This window comes from Colius striatus, chromosome 7 (genome assembly GCF_028858725.1).
Source record: "Colius striatus isolate bColStr4 chromosome 7, bColStr4.1.hap1, whole genome shotgun sequence".
Classification (NCBI taxonomy): domain Eukaryota; kingdom Metazoa; phylum Chordata; class Aves; order Coliiformes; family Coliidae; genus Colius; species Colius striatus.
Genome location: NC_084765.1, coordinates 14179959 through 14205405, shown reverse-complemented (window position 1 = coordinate 14205405; position 25447 = coordinate 14179959). Strand labels below are relative to the sequence as shown.

General features: G+C 38.6%; 2 protein-coding genes across 3 annotated transcripts in view; one reads left to right on the top strand and one right to left on the bottom strand.

The window, feature by feature from the left end:
- The window catches only part of OTOG (otogelin), a 92849-nt gene extending 73292 nt beyond the window's left edge, over positions 1-19557 (bottom strand). Inside the window, exons 1-15 of the mRNA XM_061999737.1 lie at positions 19506-19557; positions 19371-19431; positions 19190-19244; positions 15756-15846; positions 12894-12986; positions 12519-12673; positions 12009-12127; positions 11454-11659; positions 9294-9424; positions 8374-8480; positions 7389-7498; positions 6459-6584; positions 5165-5273; positions 4287-4333; positions 3320-3465 (exon numbers count right to left, since the gene is read on the bottom strand). Of these exons, the coding sequence (XP_061855721.1) occupies positions 3320-3465; positions 4287-4333; positions 5165-5273; positions 6459-6584; positions 7389-7498; positions 8374-8480; positions 9294-9424; positions 11454-11659; positions 12009-12127; positions 12519-12673; positions 12894-12986; positions 15756-15846; positions 19190-19244; positions 19371-19431; positions 19506-19557 (1608 nt within the window). The remainder of the gene's footprint in view (positions 1-3319; positions 3466-4286; positions 4334-5164; positions 5274-6458; positions 6585-7388; positions 7499-8373; positions 8481-9293; positions 9425-11453; positions 11660-12008; positions 12128-12518; positions 12674-12893; positions 12987-15755; positions 15847-19189; positions 19245-19370; positions 19432-19505) is intronic.
- A 3298-nt stretch (positions 19558-22855) lies between these two features.
- Positions 22856-25447, top strand: part of USH1C (USH1 protein network component harmonin) — a 51010-nt gene continuing 48418 nt past the window's right edge. For both annotated transcript variants that reach the window (XM_061999536.1, XM_061999535.1), the window contains exon 1: positions 22856-22935. In XM_061999536.1, coding sequence (XP_061855520.1) covers positions 22900-22935 — 36 coding nt within the window. In that variant the 5' untranslated portion in view covers positions 22856-22899. The remainder of the gene's footprint in view (positions 22936-25447) is intronic.

Below are 25447 nucleotides of genomic sequence, written 5' to 3'. Positions count from 1 at the left end.
GCTAACTTGTTATGCATATACAGCTCAAAAGCAAGATATAGAAAGAGAAACTTAAGATAATTCTTAGATAGCTCAACACAAAGACGTCTGCAATTCATGAGACTCTCTGATCAAAGATGCACTGAGGCTGAGTTAATGCACACAAACAAGGCTGCGTTATCCACATTGCAGTGCACAAAGGTCTAAATTTGTTCTTTAAAATGTTCCGATACACCCAGGTTCTTTTAAAGCATATTTAAGACAAAATTCTGCTGAACAAGCACTGACCAGGTCATCTGTCAGTCATTCAAGTACCATGGGCACTCAAGTACATACAGTGGTGAGTAAAGATTATAAACTACATTCAGAATTTCCCTGTCTCTAAACAATAGGGATCACAAAATCTTAAGGGTTGGAAGTGATCTCAGAAGTTCATCTAGTCCAACTCCTCTGCCAGAGTAGGACCATCTAGAGTAGGTCACACAGAAACTCATCCAGGTGGGTTTTGCGTATCGCCAGAGAAGGAGACTCCACAACCCATCTGGGCAGCCTGTTGCAGTGCTCCAGCACCCTCACAAGTGAAGAAGTTTTTCCTTATTTTTCTTTGGAACCTCTGATGTTGTAGCTCGTACCTGTTGCCCCTTGCCCTATAATTGGACACTATTGAGAACAGTCTGGCCATTGGCCTTCTTGGCTACAAGGGCACATTGCTGGTTCATGCTCATCCTGCTGTCCACCATGACCCCCAGGTCCCTTTCTCCTGTACTACTCTCTAAGAGTTCATTTCCAACCTGTACCAGTACATGAGGTTATCCTTTCCCAGATACAAGACTCTATACTTGCCCTTGTTGAATTTCATTAGATTTCTCCCTGTCCCCTCCAGCCTGCCCAGGTCTCATTGAACAGCAGCACAGTCTTCCGATGTGTCAGCCACTCCCCCCAGTTTAGTGTCATCAGCAAACTTGCTGAGTGTTATCCTCTATTCTTTCATCAAGGTCATTAATGAATATATTGAACAGTGATCTTTCACCAAGAGTTGAAATGATAAAATGAAAATCAAAAATAGCAAATTATAAAAATGACTGGAGATACTTCAGAAGCTCAACCATTTCTCCTGGACTGATAGTGAAGACAGACATCTGCATTGTGAAGCCATGCTTTTGTAGCTTATCTTGTTGTCTTGCCCCTTTATTAAGAAATTAGGGGTTTGTGCATATCATTTAGCAACAGTGGCTATAAGTTGACAATTTTGCTGACCTTTAAGAAGCTGAAAATAAAAGAACATCAGCTGATACATAAAGCAGACCAGAGTCAAAAGAAAACTCTCCATAATATATACATTACTAAACAATACTGACAAGAGCTGTATTATTCCTTCATGATGAAACTAAAGGAGAAATTCTGCCTCAAAATTACTCTGTTTCAATGAACTGTTTCTTCTACAGCACCGTCCCAGCCGGCTTTCAGCAAGTATTTTTACAGGAACGGCCATTTCTCTCACGAGACACTTAGAAAAATTCTTTGTTCAGAAGATCTTCTCATACAAACTACAAAGCCAATAAGGTTGTCACTTGAAACTCAGATAAAGATAAGCTGATCACTTGACTGATTCTCCTTCCAAAAAGTGCTTAAACAAAATTTCACATCATTCTGAAATAACCTGGTGCCTGATGACTGTTTATGTCACCAGCTCTAAGGCTCTAGATGACTAGATTCTTTGTGATTCAGAGAGCTAAAATCTCCCCAGGTATTTTCTTTCTACATTTTTTAATCTGCTTGAATGACATGGGACTGATAAGGTGGTTTTTTATTTAAAAGAAAAAAAAAAGCCAAAAAATCTCAAACCATCAAGAAATATGAGATGCTGCATTATAAATCTTTTAGCTTCCCATTTCAATTCATTAATTTTTATAAATAGGAAAATGATAATGCATGGTGCCTAGAGAATTGTAAAGCAGCTCTTCTGCCAAGTGGTACTAAGTAGGTGATAGTTAAGATATCTGAATAGCTGCACTGAAGCCCCACATTCCTGTGTTATAGTACACAAACCACTCTCACTACACTCTCAACCCTTTTACAGTGATAACTAAAGCAGCAGCACATAGCCTTGGAACATATCATAAGCCTCTCATCATCCACCTGGCTGTTAATGTGTAGAATGTTTCACTCAGACCTCCATAAAAGTCTATACCTGTTAGGTACTGATCAGGATAGCTTTGTTAAAGGCTAGTTTGAGTATGAGACTGAACATGTATTAAAAAGCCAAGAGAAACTGTTTTTCACTTACAAGCCCACTTGGACGCAGAGACAAATTAAGCAAAGTCCCTAAGTCACAGTGAAGAAAATGCAGCTAATTGAAAAATTGAAAAGGCAACTAATCTCATTATCACTTTTCCAACAAAACTATCGCCACAACAACTAAACCAAAAGGCACATTTCCATCTGTTTTGCACAGGGATAAGTGTTCTGTAACACAAAAGGTAATGAGATTCACAATATCCTGCACATTACCACAGCAGATATTTGCTCCAGACCTCTGTTGTGCATTGATAGACACTTGAACAGGTCAGGATGAACATTATCTCACTGTGGGCTTCTGCAAGAAGTCGATCATGTCTCAACTTTCATACATAAATGTTTTAAGACATAGTTAACAATCAACATGCGTAAGAACAAATGAATGAGAATGGGTCTTGAACATGAAGCAGACAACTTCTGTGTATCGCATCAGAAACTTTAGGACACTTATTATCAACTATGTATACATATATGCATGTCTGGTTACAATCAATTGTAAAGGAAAGCAACAATAGTAAAGCAAATGCACACATATACTCAATAGCAAGGTGCTGTCCCAAAAGTTCTCCAAAGTTTTATCATATCAATGCAAGTAAAAGTGAATTTCAAGCTGCAAGAACAAAGATGAAAAAGAAATCTATATTCAAAGCACCAAAAATAAGTCATTCTTCCTTCAGTCAGTAATAAGTAGTAGACTTATTTTGTGCTGGCTGCAAATCTAGAAATGTGTACTTGGAAAGCTCAAGAAAATAAATCGTCGTCCAGAGTTTGCTGCATGAACTACCATATGCTACTGAATGACCACATGGAACACTGACTCCCAATGGTAGCATGATCTTTCCCACTTACTGCAAGCAAATGTGAGAATTTATCCACTGACTTCCTCTGCACTGTCGTTGTTCAACTATTTCACTGAGAAAAAATGTTGCTACTGGTTATTTTTAACATATTCTATTACATGTAACTTTTTTAATGTCTTTTTTTTTCTCTGATAAATAAACTCTTCAGGATAAAAATATGTCAACAGAGTTCTAAGCCTTACCTGTCCACAAGCAGCATTTTGCAAGGATATGGTAAACGCTCCAGACGTACGGCTTTTTGCTAGAATGTATTGGCAGGAGGCTTGGAAAGTGTATTTGCGCCCATCAAAGGTCATGAAATGAATGTCTCCTGAAACTGAGCATTCAGCTGACAAACATAACAAATAATGTATTTAAGTATGTAAAAATGGCAGTGTAGTCCTAATAGTTTTTACTGTTAATGAGCAGTAAAGCTTATATACTCTGATACATATTGTAATTCATATTATAACCAGGAACTAAGGCAGGGCTAGGAACTAAACCTTATGCTTGCTTTTGTTACAGAGTTCCTACTTGAGGCCAGGCCAGGCTACCTAAACAATTCTTCCCCCAGACAGAGGGAATAATATCTGTTATCTTTACATACTCGATGCTTGATTTCTGGCTCTAAAAATTGATTTGCAGAAACATTAAGCATTCCCATAATTCACTGCTAACTCTTGTTACCAGTGCTTGAATCTATTGGTAATCATAAGTCCATGGGTACCCTTTTGATCTTTGTCTCTGTGAAGTGTGAGTAACAACTTTCATTCCACAGACATGTGAAAATAATTAACTTATATTTGTACAATACATGGATACAATATCACTAGCCAGCAATACTGTGGGAGGGAAAAAGTCATCTTGCCATAAGCTCATTAAGTGAGGATTGCAGAGGAAATATCAGCTGAATGACAAGAATGATCAAGTAGTGCCATCTACCAGACACATTACAGTGATGTACAGAAAGACACGTTAATGTACTGAGCTGAAAAGCAGATGTCTGCTATCCAGACCATTTTAGTACTTAATCCGTGTGTGCAGAAGTGCTTATATGTAAAGAGAAATAGAAATACAAATTGTATAGTGAAGTATCATACAAAGATCTAATGGTAATATTTTACCCTGAATAAAAATTCACTTATTAAAGTCTTAAAGACTTCCACATACCTGGACATGTAAGATTTGTGCAAATCCACTTTCCTCCAATGCAAGTGCTGAAATAAAACAAAACCATTTCATAGTTCTCTTTTTTGGTGAAGCATATATAGCTGTCCCTCAGTTGTTCTTCCTGAATTCTTTCTTTACAAAATGAACACCACGTGTCTTGTGTCTCACAAAAGAGTATAACAGAGCTACCATCATCACTAGTAGCTTGTCATGAGTACACTATCAGGTGAAATTTTATCCATGCATCCAGTAAGACTTCATTTCTTTTAGCTCCTTAACAACCACTATAAAAGTTAAGGACAACTAAAACTGACAAGAATAAACAATTTGAATTTTAGTACTTTAAAAAATAGAATTGTGTGAAAAAAAATGAAGTTGCACATCTGCAAACTCATCGGTTTTCTTCAATTAACTTGATCTAACAAAAGACATTAATTCTTCCTACAAACTTTTCTTTCTGATGTTTAAAATTAACTTAGAAATTCACAAAACAGCATCTTAATGTCATAATGACATTAGGCTCTTTGCATCCAAGTGAGACAACCCAAACCTGAGAGAAAGTCAAAGTAACTCTCCTGTTAAGATCCTGAATATTAAATTCTATTTAGTTTGAGGCAGAATTCAAGGTCAAAAGAGTACTAAACATTAGAGTATTTTCTGCAATCTCTGTCATTTGCTCTTCTTCCACATTAATAGCTCTGTAGTTCTTTCTGTCTTCCCCTTCATTACAAAACGTACATGGAACAACAGTTTTGTCTGTAGAAATAGTGAGGACTTACCAAATTTCTTAAATTTGTAACTAAAATAGGCCTTAAAGAAGTTATCTTTCCTGACTGTGAAAAGATTGAGTCCACACTAGAGAAAGAATAATTACTAACCAGTTATTACATTCCTCATAAACCACTGAACCCATTTCAAAGGAACTTCCATGGTAGTCACAAGGACAGTCCATAGGCTTGACACACAATTCATTTTCATAAATTAAGCCTAGAAGAAATAAAGAAAAAAAAAAGTGAAATATCTGTACAAAACTAACAAACATACCCAAGAACAATACAAACATCACATATGATAATAAAACTCTAGACTGTTTTGCAGATCTGTGCATTTGAATCATGTCAAATATACTATACTACATGTTCAGGTTCCTAGATTGCCTAAGATACTTACTATTCATACTGTTGTTAGTGTATTTAGTGTTGGAGGAAAGAAGAAACCACTCACACAAAAAACCCAAAATCACACACACAAATGTCAAATGATGCTGCTTTGAGTAACTTCTTTTTTCACACCTTTACAAAACGTTGCCTCTTGTTGTAAGGTACTGTTTGCACTTTATTTTACTACAATAGCTTTTAGCTTTGGGGTTTTTTCCATTTTTCCATTACTAAAGAGCCAGAAGCTAAAAGACTTTGCCAGCCATAAAAGATAAAACATATGACAAAGATGACTATACTTATAAATCACCAAGGTGTGTATAAGGGTCAGAATTAAAAGATCCATGGCATAACTTTCTCTGTCCTCATTGAGATTGAATTATGCACTCAAGAGAAGGCAGTAACAAGAGAAAAACTTGACATCAAAGTGTATTTTGGTGAGAAGGGCAAAGTCTTGCTATAGGCCACATTGGTATGTACCTCACATAGCAGAACCACACAATAGTGTAAGAATCTCAGTATTAAAGGCATTTCTGCCTACATAAATGATTTTCAGTCATGTCACATTTTTGAGCTCTTTTAAGGACCCGATCTTGCAGGCATTCTTCAGGAAACAAAAAAACCCCAAACCAACGAACCACCAAAACCCAAACTCAACAACAACATCCCATAACCCACTCCCCACAAGAAAAAAAAACCCCAAGCTGCTGCCACCAGAATCAGGAGGATGGCTGCCCTGTCAACAACAGAGCAAACTCCATTTTCACCCAAATTAGAGCTCTACAGCTAGAATGTGGATCTATGCTGAAACATATTCCCATTTAGAGAGAGGAAAACACTTTGTCAGTCACGAGGAAAGCAAGGTCTTTCAACCACACTCTGTTGGCACTGCTTTTATAAAGAGCTCTTGTGAATGCCTTAATCTAGCCAGGCCATATAGGTACATAAACTTGAGGGAAAACAATTTCAGTGTTCTATGGAATCAGATAATACATATTTGAGAAGCAAAACAAACCATCTGGACAGTAGCATCCATCAACACAAGGAAGCTCACTGTCTATGCACTGTGATTGTTGGCGACACGAAACAGGGCAACAGTTGATACATTCATTGTAGGACAAGGGTTCAGCACAGGTAATTACTGAAAAATAGAAACAAGGAGAAAAATGAAAATGTTATGCCTGAGGCTACTGCCTCACAGCTTAAATACACTGAACGCTTCTCTTTTTTTTTCAGGTATTCCCTTTTGGAAAATGAATTGAATATCTGTTGTCTAGAACAACGAAACAATAGGTTTCATAACACACTCATGGAATACATGTATGTTCATACTCTGCCCATTGAAGGTGCGTTGAGAAGGCATCATCTTAAGCTACATCAAGGGAGATTGAGGGAACTTTCTCACAGCAGAACCATTTAGAGGAAGTAGAATATCCATTAACAAACATTTTTGGAAACATAGGGGAAATCTTCTGTCATGAATAACAAAGCAGTTCTGTTCCTGGCTTCCAGACATGCAGACAAATTAGATAATCTCTTTCAAACTTACCTTCTATGGCTCCTAAGATGGGGACTTATGAAAGTGTAGTTACAATTTATTTTTAACAATCATCACGCCCATCTTCATCAGAAAACCACAAAGACTTTTACAATATTTTAAAGAGTATCTCCATGATAAAACAGTCATCTTAAATCATCTCATCTGTTCTAGTGAGAATAAGCTTAATATTTAACTTCTAATAAGCTTAGTACTTAAAATACATTCAGAGTTACACATATAAACAAGAAATTCCACTGCATTTATGTAGCCTTGAAGTGAGTCTATAGTTATGTTTTCATTGACAACTGTATGAGTTCAAAATAAGAAGACAAAGAAGTATGAAGAGAATTATTTTCAAAATATAACTACTAAGTAGTATTTCCAAGTACAAAAATCTTTGCATACCACACTGCTGAAAGTGCCTTCGCCATCCATGAAGTGGCTTTCCTGCTTGGGCACATGCTCTTGCATATTCAGTTAATGCTCGACACCAAGTAGCATTATCAACTGCTGACCTTACACAAATAAAAAATGATGCATTATTTTTTACCTACATTCAAACATGCAATCATAACCTCATGAATGCTCCTGTGTTGCATACAATGGTGGTGTTTGCATCTACTCTAACAAGGTTCTGAAATACTGTGCAATTTGGCTCAGTGAAAAGTCATAAATGGATAAGACATTCTACCATATTTGAAGACTTATCATCAATACATTTGAGACCTGACAGTAATTTCCTGAATAGATCCATGAAAGCTGGAGATATGACAATATAAACACACTTGCATAAACCTCTTGATTTTTCTAAATGGAATAACATCCTTCAGAAAACTCATGAGAAGAAAGTGAAAAATTTCCACCAGTGAGTCACTATAATATAAGAAATGCAATTTATCTTCTTCTGTCCTGCTTGTTAACTAGTCAATACTGTTTGGACAAGGAATATAACAGGTTGTGAAATTATAGCATGAATTCAAATTAAATTCTTCTTTTCATCAAGTTAACCTGTGTCTGTGGATGCCAGACTGATCTATTCACTAGTACATTTCATCAAGGTTCGAAATTCTAAGTGTGCAACATCATTAGTATCAAAACAGATGTCATATTCTAGGGAAGGTAAACTACCAAATTATGAAAATATCTGGGCCTGGATTTTGGTCATCTTTGTACCAAAGAAAACGGGAACAACCTCACAGAAATTTCTGTCAATGAAACCAGAACAAATGAGAAAAGATAGATAATAAAAGAATGTTACATAAAAACTAATATGCAGGAAAAGACACACATTAGTTTTGTTAACATTTACAATTCATTCACATGATAGAAGAACATAAAAAACAAATGTTTTTTATCATAGCTTTGGAACTACCCAAAAAAAGTCACTTACATGCAAAGATCATTGGTGCAGCTTGCCATAAAAGGAAGAGGACTCACATAGTCATGACACTGTTCAAACGGAGGATGTAGCAGGAGATTACACAGAGTGTATGCCCTCTGAAATGAATGAGATAGCTGTTGTGAAGAGATGTTTTTTTAAAATAAACCTAAGTAGAATAGAATACTACGGAAAATAAGGATCAACACCTCAGTCTGGGGTCAAGATTCACCTTCCTCTCATCAAATAGAAGTGGCTAGCAACATATTATATTCCATGTAAGTATTTAGAACACTGAATATGTTATCCAAGGGCACACCTATGGTAGTAAAACGTAACCTTTCCCCAAGAAAGGCATAGACCATGTAGCAGCTAAGCCCAGATGACCTGAAATAGTCTTCATTTTAGATAAACAGTAAAAGGTAACAGAAACAAAACACTCCTGGCATCAGCTTTAGCTTCAAAGCATTTCACTTCAAAGTTTTATACCTTGAAAATATTACTTAAAAGGAAAATCTACTTAAATGTGAAGGGTAAAAGTAAAAATAATCTATTTTTAAAAGATAGGCAACTTAACAGTGTTCTGGTTTTGACTGCCTGCTACTTTCTGTCCTTCCTAAGGGAAGAAATTGGAATCAGCTCTAGAATGCACCTCTACTTTTAAATTTTTCATTGACTTAGCCTCAGATTCAAACATTTCTATTGGCTGCTCTACAGCCAATATCATATTTGAAAAGATCAACAATTAAATACAGAAGAACAGTGGGGAGGAAAAAAGAGAGGACAACAGAAGCTCTTACTATAACAATCATTTTAATCCATCCTTCCAAAGAACTGCAAGTATTTCCAGGGTCCTTCAAAACATTAACTCAAATTCTTGCTCTAATTAGAATCACCAACTATTGAAATAATCCTTTTGTGTTAATCCAAACCTGTACAGATGCACGGCTTTGTGTCAGGCAGGGTGGTTCATCAAGACGAGATTTATCCCAATTGGGTGTTCCTTGTGGGGAATTTTCCTGCCAACTCTCTACAAATTCTGTTACATCATCTGTCAGTTTTCCTAAACAAGACATACAGACAGTAACAATGACTTGCAAGAACAGTGTTTCTATAGGATTTCCAGGAAAACATTTAAATAATCAAAACACCACATTAAGAAAGTGCCAAACCCTTTTTACAACTAAATGAATCAGCTGTTACTCTGAAGACAATTTGGTCCTTTCAAGAAACAAAAGTACTTTTTAAAATGGACTATATCAGGAAGGTTTCAAAATGACAGAAAGCAGCTTACTCGTAAAACTTGGTAAGCAAGGACTTGAAGGGAGCAGGACTGCTCCTGCTACAGTCCTTGAAGGGAAGAAAGGAAAGATGTAATAAACTGTACATACATAGGTCCGTGCTATTACTTTATATGAAACTCCCAACAAGCTAAAACCCAAGAAAGATGAGGCATTCCTGGGTCATTGCAAGTCTACAAAATGTTTGTCTACATTAATCAAGTAAAGGTGTGACTTTTTCACACAAGTAGAAATATCCACCCTTGCATTTAACTTGCTAAGAAGTCTACCATAGACAAGTGGCGACATTCATTACTACTTGGATTACTCATGAAGGCTTATCTTGCCATATCTGTATTATCTGTTCAACTACTGCTTCTAAATCTAATTGGATATAGAGAGCATGTAGTGTATTGACTTGTGCTACAATCAGGGCTTCATGCAACTAAGATATCCTGAGAAAGGTGAGAAGATAGATGAAACTCCCTGAAAGCAATAACAACAATGAGCTATTGACCTTGGCATTAATTCAAGCATTTTGATTTAGGGAACAACCTATTCAATGTGGATAAGGAGTGATACCACATACAATCTGAGTTTTGAAGTAGTACTCTGAATCACAGAATCACACAATCACAGAATCTTAAGGACTAGAAGGGACCTTGAAAGTTCATCTAGTCCAACTCCCCTGTCAGAGCAGGACCACCTAGAGTAGGTCACACAGGAACTCATCCAGGTGGGTTTTGCATATCTCCAGAGAAGGAGACTCCACAACCCATCAGGGAAGCCTGTTCCAGTGCTCCATCATCCTCACAGTGACAAAGTTTTTCCTTATGTTCCTTTGGAACCTCTGATGTTGTAGCTCGTACTTGTTGCCCCTTGCCCTATAATTGGACACCATTGAGAACAGCCTGTCTGCATCCCCCTGACACCCACCCTTTACCTATTTGTAAACATTAATGAGGTCACTCCTCAGCCTCCTCTAAGCTAAAGAGCCCCAGCTCCCTCAGTCTTTCTTCCTAAGGGAGATGCTCCGCTCCCTTAATCATCTTGGTGGCCTCATGCTGAACTCTCTCCAGCAGCTCCCTATCCTTGAACTGAGGGGCCCAGAACTGGACGCAATATTCTAGATGTGGTCTCATGAGGGCAGAGGGGGAGGAGATACACTCCAGGATGCCATTGGCCTTCTTGTCCATGAGGGCACCTTGCTGGCTCATGGTCATCCTGCCGGCCACCAGAAGCGGCAGTTCCGTTTCCCCTATGCTACTCTCTAAGACTTCATTCCCAACCAGTACTAGTACATGGAGTTGTTCTCTCCCAGATGGTGTTCTTTCTCCCTGCCCAATCCTCCAGTCTATCCAGGTCTTGTTAAATGGCAGCACAGCCTTCTGGTGTCAGCCACTCCTCCCAGTTTAGTATCATCAGCAAATTTTATGACAGTGCCCTCTGTTCTCTCATCAAGGTCATAAATGAATATATTATTGGTAAAAAGGAAGCCAGGTATGTAGAATGTACTCACGACACTGGCTTGCCACCCAGAGGCTCAACTCTAGTGGGCCGGGTTTTATCCCCCTCCCCCTTTCTAAAGATCTTCCTTCCCAGAGCCCCATCTGTATTTAAATTGGCCCTCTTCACTAAAAATATCACCTAACAGAAATATTTCCATATCATATTTTCCATCTAAATGCTGCCATCTTAAATTCAATTAGCATTACTATTGAAATCTAAGCAAACTAATATTTATTTCACCTGAAAAAAAGACCAACAAAAAACCTCAAAAAACTTGTATTACACAAGAAGTATTTTACTCACCATAACTAGTTTCGAGATCGTCCTGCAGGACAGCATTATTATTTCCACACAGTCCATGTGTTTTGCCCAGGTACTCTGGTGCCATTTTGATATACACTGCAGATGTACCATCCCAAGCCAGAGTAAAGGCATACTGGTGCCTGACTAGGAAGTATCCAGCTAGTTTCTGGATATGTAAGTTTCCAATAATATAAGGTAATTGTACTCTGAAATGATACAGAACCAAAAATAACTTTACAAGAGAAAATATTACTGCTAAAACTAAATTACTTTCCGATTCATTGACTTCATCATATGCAAACATTGAGTAACTCCACTAAAAAACACAAAGTTGCAAATAACAGCAAAAATCAAAGGATGAATGTTGTTATACTTCTTAATATTATATACCACTCATTTAGATATCACCTTCCTCAGACACTACTCTGTTGATCAGGAGTTATCATCACAGCTTTTTTAAGCTAACCAATGTGTAGTTTATATCTTTGTTATCAAACTGATACCATAAAATTAATTCCAGTGTAACTACAGCATTAGAAACATGAGTGCAATTACCCAAATCCTTTGTAGGTGACTTCACTGCTCATTTTTATCTGTTCATCTCCAGAAAAGAATAAACTAATGGATCGCTTGCAAGAATAAGGAGAAGAATGGCATTCAGGATCATTATTCACCTGTCAAATGCAATCAGTAGTGTCAAAGTCAAGATTTTAATCAAATTCTTTGTAAACTACATGATATGGAACTAATACTCCCAATCCCACCCTGAGAATGTGAATAACTATTTTTTTCCTACTTTTCCCAAAAAGGTGAGTACAATTAACACTCTTCTTGGAGCAGCCTTTTCACAGCAGCAGCAGGCTTTGAAAATACACTCGTCAGTTTTCATCTAGCTGTTTATATTTTGTGCTGTAACTTGTAGCCCGCATCACGTTAGAATTACATCTACATTACAATCTAAGAACCTCATATCATCATCTAAGGTTATTTTTAACCTCTTAAAATTAATGCACTATTAACATGTTCAACAACAGTTAAAAGAAATGCAGAAGCACAGTTCCCTACCTGTATGGAAAAACTCTGTTCATCTAACTCAGTATGTCTCACAAGCGCATATGTGGATTTCCCAGAAAAATAATAATAGAGTCCATCGAAAGTTTCAAAATTGTATTGTCCCCATGTTCTGCATATGTGATCTCTTTCAGCACCTGTGTTATACACTAACAAAAGGAGAGTCACTTGACATATAGCACTGGTTTTGGGATTCAACCTGTAGTAGAGAGGTAGTAGTATATGTGGTGTGCTGTGATGTCACCACAGAAAAGAAAGAGAGAAAAAAAATAGGGCACAAAGGAAGATTTAGGCAGAGGGTGGTTGTTCTGGTAGCTGTGGGAACCCAAATACAATCCCAGAAACTCAGTTAGTTTTCTTTCTACACACCTGTCTGGCATCTTGGTCCAGTTGCATTAAATCGACTGCAGTTGCACAGCTCTCTGTAGACACATTCACCTCCATTAAAACATGTAAGTGAACCTGAGTGGAAAGGACAAGGCATGTTAAAAATGAATTATTATAAATTTCATTCCTAAGAAACAGTTCTGTCACCAAATGTAACTCTATGTATGCCAGAAGATGCTGGCTCTGAGTTTAAGCATTTACAGGCCTTCACAAACAGGAAACATACAGCAAAATCTTTACCTCAAGAAACATGGACAGATAAAGATAACCTTTTGCCCATTTAGAGAAGTCAAACAAAAATGACTGTGAGATCTGTTAATTTGTCTGACATAATTCTAGTCCCCTAAGCAATAAATAGAGAAAGTGAACAAGTATTACACAACAAAAAAGCATGCCTGCTGCAGCATTTGAACACAAGAAAAGTTGCAGTGTTTAGAAGTAGCAGTTTGAAACTTGCTTCTAGAAAGTTAGTTTGCCTATCTCAGGTTCTTTATGTGCTTTAGCTCAGTAGTCTTTCGTTTGATATATTTTTGGTGGTGGTGGTTTGGGTTTTTCAACTTAGATGAAAAAAGGGGTTTCTGTGGAAAGAAGTTACAAGTTTAACAGCTATCTAGATTACATCTTAACTGCTGTGAATTATTCAGATAAATATTTCAAAACTCAAATCTCATATTTCCCAGGTTCAAGAAACTAACACAAGAACTTATCTCTCAATGTATACTTGTTATATACCAACTTTTTTGTTCCACTGACATACAAGTCATTACATTGCTTTCAGCTGGTTAACACAACACAAAGGTAAAGAGATCTATTACACAATAAATTATGCATCTATTGTACAAAAATTCTACATAAGATGTGTTGGCCTACCCATATAGACAGAGTTATAGGAAGCAAGAAAAAATGTTACTTCAACAAGAATAAGTTATAATAGGATGAAATATAAGTCTGTTACAACCACAGTTGTATAAGTAGGTCATAGAATAATTTTCAGAGACATATCACTGAAGTAGAGAAATAAACTGGAAATCTACCTTGCTGCTTAATTAAAAAAAATGAAAAAAATATTTAATATATCCCCAGACTGCTGCAAATCCCAGTTCATGGGCAGAGCTATAGCAGCTTGCATCTCTGTTCAGATTTGAAGGACTAAAACAAAACTATTGTTCCAAGCATTTGGAGCGTGTTACCAAAATTCTTACACAAAGCAGATCAGGTTGTTCTCCTGGTTTTAACATGTCTTTTGCACACAAACAACAAAGGATTCCATTTCCCACACAGAGCTTACTGGGATTTAAAAAGAAATCTTCCAAGTCTAAGTATTCAACTATTTAAAGAGTTTAATAATCCTGATTTTATTTGCCTTTAAGTATGAGCAATAATTAATAACTTTTAAAGCATGTATCCAATACTGTCTATCCAAAGCAAGTGCACTAGAAACGGAAAGAGCTTGTGAAAAAAATTTTGTCTCAGAGAAATACAAGTTAGAACAAAAACAGGTAGTTTGTCCTCTTACATCTGCAGGGAACAATGAAACCTAATTCTTGTCATCAAAACTACATTCTCCTTTAATAGCTTAGACATGTAATGAGTTAGCACTTCAGATTCGACACCCATTTCATTCTCTCCCTTCTAGATTTGTTCTTCCCTTTCTTAAATATTAGGCTTATTTAAGAAGCAATAAACTTGCACTTGCACAGGAGTTATTTAACAGAAGTTTTGCAAAGGGTTTACATGAAAGTTGATTATTGCACACTTTAACAGTAACACAATGCACCTTAAAAGTCTTTTTCTAGCTGGTTGCTCTAGAGTAGAATAGAAAATTCACTAGTCCCCTTAGAGGAATTTTCATTTGGCAGAAAATAAACCTGGGAACCAAATAATTATTATGGCAACAAATTTCTCATCATGATTTGCATATCTTCTATTAAGAAGCTGCTTTATTTTGGATTTGTTTGGGTTTAAAAAAAAAAAGCTAAGAAAATAACTACTTCTTGGTCAAAGTAGAGTTCTACTGATATAAACTGCTGTATTTGTAGAGGAATTTTATCATGCACAATATACATGATACTTCTCATATACTGAAGAAGTTCATAGGTAATAACTTTTAATTAAATAATACTACACTTCTCTAAACCCTTCTATTATTCCTCTACATTCAGCTACACACTTCTCAAAAGCTTCCAGAAATTCTATGTATCAAACAAGGAAATTAAAACACGACCCTAACAACAACTTATGTCCACACATAAATCTTGCATTTTATGTTATAAAGCCAGGGAATGCAAATACAGATTATTCACTATTAATTAGGTTCCGCATCAAATGCAATCAGCCTGACTGATGAGAAACCAGAGTTTTTGCATCACTAATTAAACTTATTCTGAATTACTTTGCCTCATGTTTCTCCTTTCTGCAAGACAAGCATGACACATGCTCTACAGAAAATCTAACACAGATTTAACCCTGTCTGCTCCACTGCCAAAAACAAGATGAATCGAAAAAGCTAAGGACGAAAATTCCTCAAGCAAATGTCAACCACTGCAAGCTGGTGGCTAGGAGTACCTGATCCAACTAATGCATAGATTACATACACAAAAAGCATCCATAGATTTCCTTAGCAAAAAAAAGCAACAAAAAAAATCCTTCAAGCACAGAAGAGATGCAGAACAGGTCAAACCCCATGATAAACTGGACACTGAGATCAATCAAGGCAGAGCTCTCCTTATCCTGAAGGCTTGTGTTACCTATTTTAAGAGGTTTTTTCTTCATCGGAATAATTAAATAATGCAGAACATAAATGATAATTGAAGTTATTTAAATGTAGATATATAAATAACTTACTGGATGGTCCACATCTCATACTGTGAAGTCTCCTGTTCTGAGACAAGGATATCGTAGTAGATGAAGCATTATAAACTGCCATTCCAGACTCCTTTCAGAAAGAACAAAGAAATCAGCAGCTACAAACAAGACACTAAAAAAAGTCTCTTCAATCCATCAGTAAATCTATCATTTTTACCACGTTCACTGCTTCATGATGGCTTACCAAAAATTTATCGAAAAACACTACTGTAAAGTAAAAAGTACAGTTATTCTGCTCAAGACTCCGGTAAAGAAGCCAAGTACACTATGCCTGAAGACAGCAGGCAGATCTTAACACAGTTAAGCCAAAATGCCTAAAACTCCATATCCAGACATCATCCTTTGTGCCCTTCTCCATACTCCTTTTACTCTCAGTTACAGCTTGAGGATATAAATGTGAGTATTTAACATAATTCTCGGTATTAATGTTCTGCTACTTTGGAAATTCTTATCATTTGGTTACTTAAAATTGTTATAAGTATATGCATGCATAAAACACAGAACTACATCACAACACTTCACAAAAATGTCTTTTAAGATCCTAAATTCACATTATTTTCCAAGAAAACTGATCCAAAACCCAGACAAAGCAACAGATTTGTTACATGATAAGGTTGGTTTGTTTTTTAAAAACTAATAAACACCCATGTTAGCTTTCAAAATGTTTCCTGCCATTGTGTCTTTAATCTTTTCCTGTTCTAACAATCAAAAATATGCACTGACAGACTAAAGCTTTTATTCTTTTGTGCTTCTATTCTCATATGCACTCCTGCCTTCAACAGTCAGCAGCAAAGTATCTTGAGTTTTCTTGTATTAATTCTCAATATCGTAGTAAACTAATCTTCCTTTTTCTCCAAGAAAACTGTCATTTGAAATCTTAGTGTTTCTAATCTATTACACTTCATAATCATTTTTATTAATTGGTATCTCATGATACTTTGACTCCCTCATCATTCTTGCCATGGTCATCTACTAATCCAATTTCCACTTCATTCTTCCATCTATCAGTGGCACCAGCCGCAATCCCTCCAACCTCCTAACAAATTCTAATTATTTACACAATGGCACATGTGAACCAGAAACATACGGAGTGTCAACGCACTACTATGACAAGAAGTCAGATCAATACTTCATGGGGATCAAAAAAACCTGAACTGAAACAAAGAAGAAAAAAAAAAAACCCACAACACAAAAAATCCCACCCAAAACCTCACAGATTCCTTTTCAACAGCTTAAAAGTCGGCCACAGCCACTAGTCATCCAACAGCATCTAGGTAAATTGGAGGAGCAACTATTTTTTTACACTCTTTCAGTCAAGTATGGTATAGTTTAGATGTGATACGTGAACATACATATTTGTTCCCATCTTCTTGCAAGGACAAAGTTTTAGAACTTTTGTTAAAGTCTGTGACCTTGTCTACCCCATTTGCAGAGAAGTGAGAGTATGTACAAATCTAGTTATTTATACAAAGAGGTATTACAGACAGGATTTTGGAAACAACTCTTTGGGACATAGCTTTCAATGATGAGATTCAAGGAAACTTGTGAATTAAGGCAACTCATCTTAAAGCAGGCATTTTAATGATGGAAAGAAGTAGAACAGCACCTGAGCTTGTATAACTTGTTTAAAACTTTACACAAGTTTTGTTTGACAGAAAACTATATCCAAGACTATTTATGTATTACTCAGAAAACAGTTTCCATACCAGTTCCTGTAGAAAATACGCTTTAAGGAAATATTATTGTGTGTTTAGTGTGTACAACATAACCAATCCTATAAAACAAACTATCATGCAGAAGGGAAAGTAGTATCAGCATTGATATATAAAAATGTCTTAAAGACTTATTCAAAACTTAAATGCTTATATTTCCTTTAAATAATGAAGAAAAAAAAAAGCCAGCAATATATCAAATCACAAAAGCCAACTCACCCTCTATCATCTAGCTGAGAAAAGAGAAAATCAGGTCTGCTTGGCCAAGTTATAAAAATGTATTGCAGTCCTGCCATGATGTTGTTAGCCATGCTCATGACAAGTATACCTAATTAGTATGTCTTTACTCATCTGAGAACGTTGCTCACATTCCCTGTAACCTCCTATCTTTGTTCTAGAACTGTCTGTATCTAGGGTGAGTAACATTTTTCTAAATTTAACATCAACTTTTTGATCCTCAGAAGTCAATGACATCATAATTCCTTTCCTTATTAAAGAAGCACCTAGTTATATTTACCTAGTTTACTTAATGGAGTAACACAAATGTTACAACTATTTCATACTATTTCTTCGCCTCATAAATAGCAACAGTTCTATCCCCCTAAAATGTTCATATTTCACTGACATATTAATTGTAGAATATATCTTTAATTAAGGAAAATACATTTAATTGACAACTGATCTTGAAAGTTGTGTCATTAACTAACTCTTCAGAAGGAAACAAAGTGTCCATTACTGCATCTTGAATTCTTAGGGGAGGAGAACCTCTGTCCACAAGAATTTGCTCTTATTGGTGGTTGATTTTGTTACCTGTATGCAGTTATGTGGAATGTTTTTCTCTCCTCTGAGCCTTTCCCAGAAGGAGCAGGAAAAAGGCAGAAAGGCAACCCCTCTGCAGTTGCAAACCAGGACTATAAAACAAACTTTCCTTTTCCCATCCTCAAACAGCAGAATGGGAATCACACACCCTAATTACATTTCAGCAACACCCCACAAGTCATATAGTCAGGTTGCCAAGATAAATCACATACAAAAGCCAGAACTAAGCTGTAGCAATCTGATACTACCAGCTTGCTTACTTTTACTGAGAAATGAAAAGGCTCCCACAAAGCTATTATTACTGCATGAGCCTAACCAGACTTCAGCTTTCATATGACATAGCTATTTCTGAATGAGCTAAAGCTCCAGCTACCATCTTCCCTCACTCCTTAAACTCTTTAAATTCCAAGTTTCCTTTCGTTCATGACTGACACTTCTTACAGCTAGTATAAAATACACATTCAACACTGTTTGAAAGACAGATCCTGAAGAATCAAAAAAGGGCCGAACAGCTGTCAGAAATGCTGACGGTATCATGCCAATATATAGATATTTTCAGGTAAGAGAAGAGAACCACTTTATTCCGATGACAACTAGAACACCTCGCCTCAGATCGGCGCTGCCAAGTCTGCTTCAGAAGGGTTTGGCCAGGCTGCAGCACAGCGCGAGGAAGGCAGGCACTGTTTTAGGGCACGAGCGGCGGCACCACGACACCTCTTCACCGACGGAACGGACCGCGGGAAGCGGCTGCTCTGCGCGGGGGGCTCCTCAGAGACAAAACGCATGTCCGAGCAGCCTTATCACCCCGAAGAGGCACCGCAGAGCCCGGTACCGCCATGCCCGCCCGCCGCCCCTCACAACTCCCGGCCCACACCCCCTTACCCGCATCGCCGGGGCCAGGCCGCCTTCTCTCCGAGGTCCCACGGCGCTGCCTCGGCTGAGGACAGAACAAGGCAGGGTTTACTTGGCCCGCGCAGCCCAGCGCGCCCCAGAGCTGCCGCCCGCCCGGCCACCCACTGCGGCGGCGAGGAAGAAGCCCCGCTGGGTACAAGTGGGCTCTTACCCAGGGAGAGATAGGTCCCCGTCGGCAGGAAGCTGCGCCCGGGCACCCCATGGAGACAGGGCTGGAAAGCAAAAGCGGGAGGTTAGTGATGGGCGAGACTGCCCTGCCCTCCCTCCTGCCCGGCAGAAGGCTCACCCGGCGGCAGCCACGCACATAGTAGCATCCCGAGGAGAAGCCGGGTCTCCATGCGGGCTGGCGGACCACAACAACTCCCTATAGAGCTCCGGACTCCCCTGCCGGCCACTACCTGCGAGCGGGATTCATCCCGCCCTCTCGGGCGGGGCGGCCGAGGGGTTTATCGGTCGGTCGGTCTGTCCGCCGCCCGCCCTGTCCCTCCCCTAGCCCTTCCCCGAACCCCCCCTCCTCGGACATCCCCCCTTGCTCTCCGGTGAAGCTGGAGGACCCACGTCGGCCGCTGCCCTACAGCTGAGCTGTTCTGGCTCAGCTATCACTTCTCCCCAGGTGCTCTTGCCGGGCTCTGACCTAGCCGGTTTCTTGTTTGTTTCCACTTTTCCGCCCTTCGGGGGTTGAGGAAACGACTGTGTTGCGCCTCTTCAGCAGGAGCTGAACTTTTGCGGTGCGGTGCGGTGCAGTATGAGGCTGTGTTCCCTCTCTTGACGTGAACAAAGCTGAGGCTTTTTCCTTTACTCGTGGGAATGTTGCACGACTGAAAACTGCCAGTTTGGAGAGAGCTGCTTGCTTGTGCTGAGAGGCAGTAAACGTTGCTGATGCTCAACAAGGAGCATTAGCCCCAACCCACTGAAACAGGTGTCAGAACTCGAATAATGAAAGGCATGACTAAGACATGAACTGAATGCAGCAGACAACTATTGTGGGTGGGTTATTTCTATAGCTTCTGATAACTTCTATTTTTTTCTATAAATTCATACTCTTGAATGTAAAGCTCTCTGTGGACCCTATTCTGATTAATTTTTCTGGTTTACCATCAATAATTTTTCTTCCCCTTTACTTTCCTTCTTCCTATCACTGTTACCTTTTTTTTTCTGTTCTTTTTTCTTTCCCATCTGTTGCTGTCTCTCTCCCCATCATTCTTCAGTTTGCATATCTTATAACAGAAGCTTTAGAAGCTGCCCACACCAGGTGAGAAACTGTCTCGGATGAAAAGGGGCATTTTCTGACTGCTTTGGGAAGTCTGTTAACAGTAAGTCATTAAAAAGATCTCTTTTCTGCCTTTGTAATTTGTCCCTGTGGATTGTGTTTCTTTCTGCAATGTGTTTCATTTTTAATGAAATGATGGAAAACTAGTTATGTTTTCACTGAGAATTTTGTTCTGTCCTGTACGTGTTGGAAGTAGAATGTGAGAGACAAAACAAAGTGAGATGAAAAAGGTGTCCTTTAATTTCAGCACAGCCTTTTCCCAATAACTCCAAACAAATTTTCAGAATTATTTGCTAGCCTCAGCCTCTCTCCTCTGAATGCACCATGCACTTTCTCTAATCCAGATGACATTAATGGAAGTAGAGAAAATAGACCATACCCTACATGATTCAGTTCACACAGTACACGTTTCAACGTATTTCTTTGCCTGCTAAATAGGCTGCTCACTTTATTAATTTTCCCTTAATGCCACAAGTAGCATGTAAAAGCTGAAATTAATTTAAAGCTAATTTAGATTCAGTTTGATTTCTTGCTATGAAATATTTAATTATCCAAAACTAATAAACAGTTAAAATCATATTGTCTTTTAATACGATGTATTTCAAGTACTGGAAACTTCAGAACCATCTCCTAAATTTTCTGATTATTACACTTCCAGTTTTGGAGCACAGGATAGCTTTGTGTGTTTGTTTGCATTGCATTCATGCACAGGAATCCAGGCCACAGAACAAACTAACAACCCAAAAAGTTCATTATCCTTTCTGTTATGTGTCCTCTACCTGGTGATTCAGGGCAGTTTTCAATACACTAAATGAAGTTATTTCCACAATATTTTACTCCATGGAGAAGATTCTGACTCCTAGAGATTTTCTTTATGTAATAAAAAAGATATTTTATTTCATATGTGCCTAATTTTCAGCTTGCAAAATATCTATTTCTGAAAAGTCTTCTAGGAGTTATCAATAAATATCAATAGCTGTTATAGTCTACATGCAAATTTAAAGGAAACATAGATGGTATTTTATGTGTCCTTTAAATTTAATGTATCTTCTTTCTTCCCTTCTGAAACATAAGACAATTTTGGTTTGCATATGCATGGAAGAAATTCTATAGCTCCTTGTCTAAGGCTTGGATGGAACAGCTTTTACAGTACCATGTGATACTGGAACTTAGGCAGAAGACAAATGATTTGTGTACTAGTAGATGTCCTTCTAAGAGAAAATTGTTTGTTGAAAACAGTTTTTGTTTTTCTTGTGCACAGGCTTAAAATGCATTCCTCTCTTATTCCTGACACCTGATATGAGAAAGGGTAGTTAGTGTAGACACTATGGAATAGTTCCAATACAGCAAGTCCATTTTCTGAAAAGGGTAGGAGTAATTTCTTAAGGAAATTACTGGGGTAGCTTATGAAGGTTACCACACAGAAATAACAAAACAGGTTCCAGTTTGTCTTTGGGAGTATTATTTTTTAAATTTTTTTAATCGTGCTGTAGGGATTCATATGCGTTCATACAAGTTTCCGCTCGGGTGGAAGAAGGAGCAGATAAGTTACCTGTGTTAACATAAACCCATTCTCTCCAGAGTTGTTTGGACAAAGCTGATTCTGTAGGGAGTCTAAGGGACATGGGTTAGCAAGTCTCCTCCACTTGCTTCCAGTCTTGATTGCAGAAGCCTTTACTATTATACCTTACAGTAGTGAAGGTGAGAGACGAACCATCCCAAGGGAAAATAACCTAAAAGAGATGAGTCTGAAATAGGCTCGTTTTGGAGGACTCTGAGCTTGATTCTTACTTAGTTTACTCACAGTAGGTATGACAGAGGCTCTGTTTGTAAGCAACAATATTCTGTTAGTGGGAAAGGCTGGTGTATCATTGTCTGATTTCCACTAGATTCACTCTGCTTACCTAAAAATAATATAAAAAGATGATATTTGCAGTGAAGCAGTGTCTTTCAGTGAACTTTATTCTTGTTTTCCTCTCCAGTTGTTAGTATACTTTAAATTCCACATCGTTGTGCTTTTCTCAGCTAGTAGGGCTAATGGCATGCATACCTACAAATACAAAAGAGAAGTTTAAATGTGACCTCTCTGCTGTGTGAGAAACATCTTTTGTAAAACAGTCCTGGGAAAAGGCCAGGCAATACGCGGAGGGAGGGGCTCGGCTTTACTTTCTCTTTTACTTTTTATTTCTCTTTTGCTCTGCCGTTAAACAACCAAAGCCTGGCGTCGTAGAGAGGTTACCGCAGCCCGGCGGCTCGTACCGCAAAAGCGTTGAGGCGAAGGACGGAGATGCTGTAGGCTACAGCGGGCGAGAGCGACGGGCGCACCTCCTCCCGCCGCCTCGGGGCGCGGCCTCGCCGGCGCAGCCGCCCCGCCGCAGCCGCCCCGCGCACCTCGCACCGCCCGCACACCATGGAGCGCCGGGTCGCCCGTGAGTTCCGGCACAAGGTAAGAGAGAGGGCCGCGGCGGCCCCGGGCACCCGGGGGTCGGTTCACCGGGCAAGCAGGGGCTGTGAGCAGAGCTGCCGCCCGGCGGGAGGCGAAGCGCTGGGAGGGGCCGAGAAGCGCTGGCGGTGCGGGCGAGTGAGCGCCAGGGAAGGGAGAAGCTCTGGGGCCTGGGCGCTGCCGTGCCAACAGCGTGGAAAGGCCGCTGGCAGTTTCCTGTGAGAGGGTAATTGTGAAACTTAAAACCTTTAAAAGGGAGGGAGAGAAGGAGAGTGTTCCCCGGTGCGTGAGGTTTTTCAGTGCCTGATACAATTTCTTTTGTCATGTAAAAAAAGTTGCGCACAGTCTAGTTCAGGGAAGGAAAAGTTCAGGTGCTGAAGTCCAGGCCCTGGCAGTTTCAGCGCCCTGCCAGCCGGTGCTGGGAAGACTGCAATTCCACCTTAACATTCACAAGTGTAATTGTGTATGTGCAGTCATGTGTAAATGCACTTGATACATGGGGCGACTCTGTCTCCCTGGCACGTCATTTTGTCATTTACCCAGTTAAACAAATGCTCAGCAGAGCTCGAAATGGTACCAACAAAGTAAGCTCGAAAAGCTCTATTTAAAGAAAAGAGGAGGAAAGGAGTTTGTGTATTCAAGAGATTTTGTATAGCTGTTTAGCCCTTTTTCATACTAAAGTTTTCAGTACTGTTTGATGTGGATTTTTTTGGTGGAGGAGGTTGTGGTTGATTTATTTTGTCATCTAGGGAACAGAATCTTTTTGAAGCCGTGTAATGTTATGTTTTGTGAAGTATCAACTGGTAATAAACAGATTACAGAACCACAGAATCTTAAGGATTGGAAGGGACCTCGAAAGATCATCTAGTCCAACCCCGTTTCCAGAGCAGGACATCTAGAGTAGGTCACATGGGAACTCGTCCAGTCTGCAGAAAACTTTAACTAAAGAGTTCCTAGGATGAAGTAGAGGGGCTGCAAAAAAGCTCCATGTGTGTGACACATTGAAGGTCAAAAACATTTAGAACCTGAATACTCATCTATCTGGCTTACAGCTATCTAGCAATTTTTTTCTGCCTTGCTACTTATTACTGAATAACTCAACAGTAGGTTGTGCAGCGTGACTAAGTGGTTCCTAAGGTGGGTAGTTATGATCTTGGACTTTAAACCTTTTCCCTTTCATTGCTGCTATAATCCATAAGCCATTCTAGTCCCACCCCTGACAACATAAGACTTAAAAGACTTACCGTCAGTGTTTGTTTTTGTAAATGAGTAGGATGCATATCTAAATGAAAACTGTCTGAGTTAGAAGACTTTAGAACAAGTCTTTTCTATTTTGTGTTATCCTGTTTCTAGTGATATCTGTGGCAGTTTTGATGTCTTGGACACCTCTTTTGTGTCAAACTCGTGAAAATGCTTAGTCACAGGATCTGAGTTTCCTCACTTATTTTTCCACTCTCGTGTTATTTTTTCTTGTTAGTCTTTCAAAGGCTGTGTAGCTTAAACAGAACTTTATATTCTATGAAGCTGACAGATGGGACTAGTGCTAGAGTAGTGCATTATTGCAATCTAAACTTTTTCCACACCAGAAAGTGCTTTTTTTCCCCCCCACAACTATTGTACTGGATAAACTTATTTTGACTTCTTGTGAGAAAACGGTGAGAAAAGTAGGGATCAAACAGGGAAACTGAATGTTTTGTGAGAAGAAATGGCAGAATTTAGACATGGCATTCTGATTCCTGGGAAGGAGGGGGAATGTGTCCATCAGCCAGCATATCAGGAGAAAAAAGTAATGTTTTTACTGGTTACTTTCCCAATCAGGACAAAAGATTATGATGGGTTTGCTCTTTGCTCTGTAGGGTGGATGTGTGTAAATGTTTTTTAGATGTTCTTTGTGCAACATCACTCATACAGTACCTTAACTAGCACTAGCAATTGACTTCTGTATACCAGAACCTAAGTGAGTTTATATGTAGTGCTTTTCCTAAGAGGGAAGGGGAAAATGTAAAATGTAAAACTGAGTTTTATACGCATCCCTTTGCCTTGAGTCTGTGTACAGTATTGGTGAAGCAGTCAATTTCATTTTCTTTTAGGGTAAATTACTTCTTGTGTGTTTTGAAATTCACCAGTATTACTGTCATGTCATTTTGTCCTGCATGTCAAGTTTCTGCCTTTACATGTTTTGAAAGTATCTTTTTCCAGAGGAGACAAGTAATAGAATGGAGTCTTTCTGGCTTTAGTGAGACAAAAGAGACAAAGGGAATAGGAAGCATGTATTTAGTTTGGAATATAATGCAAACCATTGCAAACCTAGAAAGAAAGGGCCTTTCTTTAAGTATGCAAATTGGTCCTCAGCCTTCACGTCACAGTAATATTAGCCTTTGGGTCAGATGTAAATTGTTTCCTAAACATTAAACTTGTCCAAATATAAAACTAATGTGATGTGACCTCTCACTGCAGTAAGATCAGTGGGGGTTTTGCTGTCAATGCTTATAAATTGAACTCCTCATATTAGGAT